General features: G+C 31.3%; 1 protein-coding gene across 2 annotated transcripts; it reads right to left on the bottom strand.

Annotated features, from left to right (window-relative positions):
* Window positions 1-457: 457 nt before the first annotated feature.
* Window positions 458-2,998, bottom strand: LOC105974139 (uncharacterized). 2 transcript variants are annotated; one of them, XM_012999210.2, is made up of 6 exons: window positions 2,903-2,998; window positions 2,622-2,786; window positions 1,209-1,453; window positions 1,047-1,134; window positions 852-918; window positions 458-743 (listed from the first exon to the last, which is right to left on the bottom strand). In XM_012999210.2, the coding sequence occupies exons 2-6, from the start codon at window positions 2,675-2,677 to the stop codon at window positions 690-692; spliced, it is 510 nt and encodes a 169-aa protein (XP_012854664.1). In that variant the 5' UTR covers window positions 2,678-2,786; window positions 2,903-2,998; the 3' UTR covers window positions 458-689. The 2 variants fall into 2 exon arrangements, with proteins under 2 accessions (XP_012854664.1, XP_012854662.1); XM_012999208.2 differs by having other exon boundaries at window positions 2,622-2,764; window positions 2,903-2,994.
* Window positions 2,999-4,747: the final 1,749 nt, after the last annotated feature.

The following is a 4,747-nucleotide window of genomic DNA, read 5'->3' on the forward strand; positions in this document are numbered from 1 at the left end:
ATAATTACATCAATCCCCTGTAATTTGTAGATTCCTTACAATAACGTCATTTTTCTAGGGGTGGATGTAAGAAATTTACAAAGTACATGGAGTTTAATGTAATTTCTGAAAAATGAGGATTTTTTTTGTTAATAGACTTTACCTCAAGTAGGTGGTTGTAATTTATCATAATTAATAATAATGTATTCCAAATATTAAAACATTACACTCACAATACATATAATTAGTCAATATATTTAATATCTAATTATATATTATATAACAAGGGACAACCAGACAAGCAAATGGAATAAATGCAGAATTTTGTTGGCAAATGAAATAAGCCACACGCCTCTGCATTTGTTAATAAACAACCAATTAAAACAATTTCTATCAAGTATTTTGAAAGGCGCTTCATCGAATCTACGTAGCGTATTTCACCAGGTGTAGGTTCTTCAAAATCGAAAACAATGGCCCAAATAAAATCGAACTTAAAATTCAATTTTCCTCGTATAGTAGCAAGACAAATTATCAGTAACTAGTTTAGAATCATAATGCATGAAAGATATTGTTATTGAGTTTACTCATTTTCGAGCTTTCGAATCGCTAAACCCTTTTTGAAACTATACATTAAAAAAATTAAACATTGTTTAAAAGGTCAAACTCACAGAATATATTAGCCATGACCGAAATACACCGTGGGCTTTTCCTCATTCGTACAACCCTTCTTGGTCCCATATATCCACAAGAAAATCGACCATTTCCTAAAATATATTGTAGCTCTCAGTAATTAGAATTATTCCGTATTTAAGAAATATAAATAAAAATTAAAAAAAAAAAAAAAAAGGCAAGCAAGAAATGCAATAACTCACAGAGAGAGGAACCGGCTCTGCGAACCGCTTGCTCGTCCCTAGCAAGTTCTCGTAATTCGCATTCCAACTACAAAACATTTGAAGTTAATTCACGAAACACAAATAAATAAAACGAGTTCTTGAACCACATTCGTAAAATAAAATTTAACAATTAGCTGAAAAAAGAAACGAGCACGCCAAAATGTAAGTATATACTTTAATACGGGCTCCTGAACTTTTCCTTTCTTTTGTGGCTTTTTGTTTCCACACCATTGAAGCCTGCTCTGGTTCCATAGCCTAAGACCTGCACCCCCAAATCCCACATATTTATTATAAAAATTAGAAAAAAAAAAAAAATACCCAGCTCGAGTCAATTACCATGATCTACAAACTCGGGATGATTGGAAGCAGTGGTAATGCCGAGGTTTTGATTGGATACAGTGATTGAGGAGAAGCTTCTTTGGGACTGCATTGAGGGGTTGTACTCAAGGTCACAAGTGCTTGTACTCCAAAAGTCGTCGGAGAGGCCAGATTTGACCGCTTGGCCTTGAATTCTCAGCCCGTTTGAGGGCTTGTCCACGGCAATAATAGGGTCCGATTTAACACAGCAGCCAATACAACTTCTGTTCTGTTACAAACAGTGTTTATACACACATTTGCCATAAATGATGGACAAAAAAGATAGATGACAAGGTTTTCTTCGGTAGATATAAGACCAATTAAAAAAACGAGAAACATTTGCCCAAATAAATGTGCATGGCGTTACGGTTTTGGGGAGACATTTTTTTCGATTTCAATTTCATTATGTTAGTGAACAATTGTGTATCCAATCTTGGGCCAAAATGAAGAAGAAAGAAGAAAAGAGAAGATTAATGAAAAGGAAAACAAAACATGAGGAGATTAGTGCTTTATCGACATATGAAGTGTTTTCAGACAGAAGTACGATAGTGAAGGTAAATACATGTTTTTGCTTGTCGTCTCTACCGTATTGTACAACGGTAAAGAGACTGAAACCTTTTCCTACCTAAAAGATTTAAGACACAAAATGGGGATGAATTAACAGACACCCCTCTTTCCCGCAAAGGCGCAACCAATAACCCACAAAAACCTAGGACAGTTCCAGATTGTTGAAAAAGGAACCGGAAATTTTGCAATACTGAAACTCTTGATAAAAAATAAGCGAAGATTTTTTTCTAATTCAAGTTATATCCGTTTGTTGAAAACATCAAATTAGTTCGTGTAAATCTCACTTCTAAACTAAACAAATATTTGCCTATTCATAATTTTTTTTCGAATCCTCAAACAATTTTAACCAGGAAATCGAAAGAAAATATTTAAACTTAAACTAGAGAAATCCAAGATATATAGGCAGCACATTATCCTTTTCTTGGAAATATCGGGATGAGCAAATGAGAAGAAGAGATAGTTTCAGCATCACTAAATTCAATCCCAGATCATCAAATTCAAAGGTTTCGATAAATCAAATTGAGTTTCGGATTGGAGTCTTGAAGACATATTAAAACCACCTATTGTCGTAAAATGTTGAATTATATGCTCTTTGCAGCAAATAATCGAACACCTCGTCCTCGCAATTCACAATTCCGTTAAAACATCAAACCGAAACTTCCACCCCTTCTATAATTGATTTCACAGAATCCCGATTTCATACTTCATAGCAAAGTAAAATTGCCACAACTAGAATAACAAAAACATCATACCTCGGACTCTTAAAAGGCAAAAAAAAAAGTAAAACAAAATAAATAAAAAAAAGATAAAAATCAGAGAACATACCCCATGCAATTAAGGAAGTGACTGATCCAAGAACTGAAAGAGCTGTAGAGCATCATATATATACAAAAACACTCCACAACATGTATCTATCTATCTATCTTCGGTTCCCCCAAATCAAGAACCCATCTCAACCAATCAAATCCCTAATTTACAAAACGGAAACCCCTGTCAACAATTCACCATATACAGTATCAATTTCACAAAACAAAAAAAAATCCCTTAATTCCAAAACAATTATCAACAACAGAAAAACACGGAGGAGGCGGGGCGAATTATTTCACCTGATGAGAAGGGGGAGGCGCCGCCGCGGGTGGGGGTTTTCTCCTTGCTAAAATGGTTTTTGGGTGAAACGGAAAATGTGTTGTGTAGTGGTGATTATTTTAACGGTAATTAAGCACAGGTGTTTTGTTGGCTAATACGATTATTGACCATTTTGACCTTATCCACTTTAGTGTGTTTTATTACTAACCAAATAAATGTTTTACCTGTGATAGTGACGGATTAACTTTTGGATAATAAATAATAAGGATTTAGTAATTAATTGTCTATCTAATATTGAAATTCTTTGACAGAGACATAAAGTGGAATAATATTGAGTGTGATATTCTTGATTTAGTCTAGAAAATTCAATTATTATTATTTTTTCTTTTTATTTTTTTTTTAATGAAGGAACATAATTCTCGTATAATAGCTTGCAAATCGTACGAAAAATGTAAACGACAGTATACTAATAATTTGTGACAAGCTCAACCTAGCGACCGCTGTCCGTTGATAATTGAGACAAACAACAAACTCACTCGCATGGACCCAGTTCCTTTTTTTTTTTTCATTTTATCACATATTGGACCGGGCTGTAAATTGGAACGAAATATTTTTATTTGGGTCGGTTACGATCCATTTTTTTTTTTTTTTTGGGATTATTAATTTTAATTTCAAATTCCAAAAAAATAGATGTATGGTTTTTTTCTGTAACAATTTTTTTGTTACATATATTTATATATATATATATATATAATATTTCGATTTTCGATCTGATTTATATCATGTTTTATCATTCGTATATCCGAAATTTTGATTTTCGATTTTTTTTTTTTTTTTTTTTAACGAATTGAAATTAGTTTTCTATTTTCGGGATAAAAAAAATTGGATTTGTTTCCATAAGTATTAAATTATAATTTAGGGACTATTAGTGAGAACCCCCTCTAACATTATTTTAATAAGGATGGGTCCAGCTCCTTTTCCTTTATTAGTGAGAAACCCATTCTTTTTATATTCTCAAATTTACCCTCTCACTATTCACTACCTATTATCCACTAGTTTGATATTTTTTTATTTTTTATATTTTAATTTTAATTTTCGTTTTTTTATTTATTTCTTCTTTAAAAAATAATAATTTAACAAAAAAATTATATTTTTTTTAATATTTTTCTTTAAATATTCCTTTTCTATATTCTTTTAGTTTTCAGTTAAAACAACTATATGCCAATAAAACGACTATTATTAAAACGACTATTATTAAAACAATTAGTATTAAAACAACAATTCATTAAGTTAATTATATATTATATTATTTCCATTGTAAGATTAATTAATTGTTTAATCAAAACATCTCCAAAAACCACTATTTGTTAAATCAACTATTTATTCAAACAATAAAATTGTTGTGTAAAAACAACTATATTGCTATACGAAAACAACTATATTAAATCAACTACAAATTATTGAAATCCACAAAAGCAAAAGCAAAAAAACACACCAAAATTCCAACAAAAAACGACTATTATTGAAACCAACTACAACCGTAACGAAAACAACTATATCTTTTTGAGTAACACGAACACAATTTCAACAAACAAGCCTCCCAAACAGTATCTCCTCCTCGAGGTCAATCTATTCCATTACAGCGGTGGTGGAGGCGGTCTTCCGACGAGGATTCTAGGAATTCTTCCAAAAATCGAAAGAACAAAAAAAAAAAATATATTGTTGCAAAAGATACCCATCAACAACTATACAAAATAGTAGAATAACGAAAACAACTATACAAAATAGTTGAATAACGAAAACAACTATATTGCTGCAAAAGATACCCATCAACAAAAAACATCTCCGATTTTTTTTTTTTTAAA

The sequence above is a fragment of the Erythranthe guttata genome, chromosome 11 (assembly GCF_056151865.1).
Source record: "Erythranthe guttata isolate IM_541 chromosome 11, IM_541, whole genome shotgun sequence".
Taxonomy (NCBI): Eukaryota; Viridiplantae; Streptophyta; class Magnoliopsida; order Lamiales; family Phrymaceae; genus Erythranthe; species Erythranthe guttata.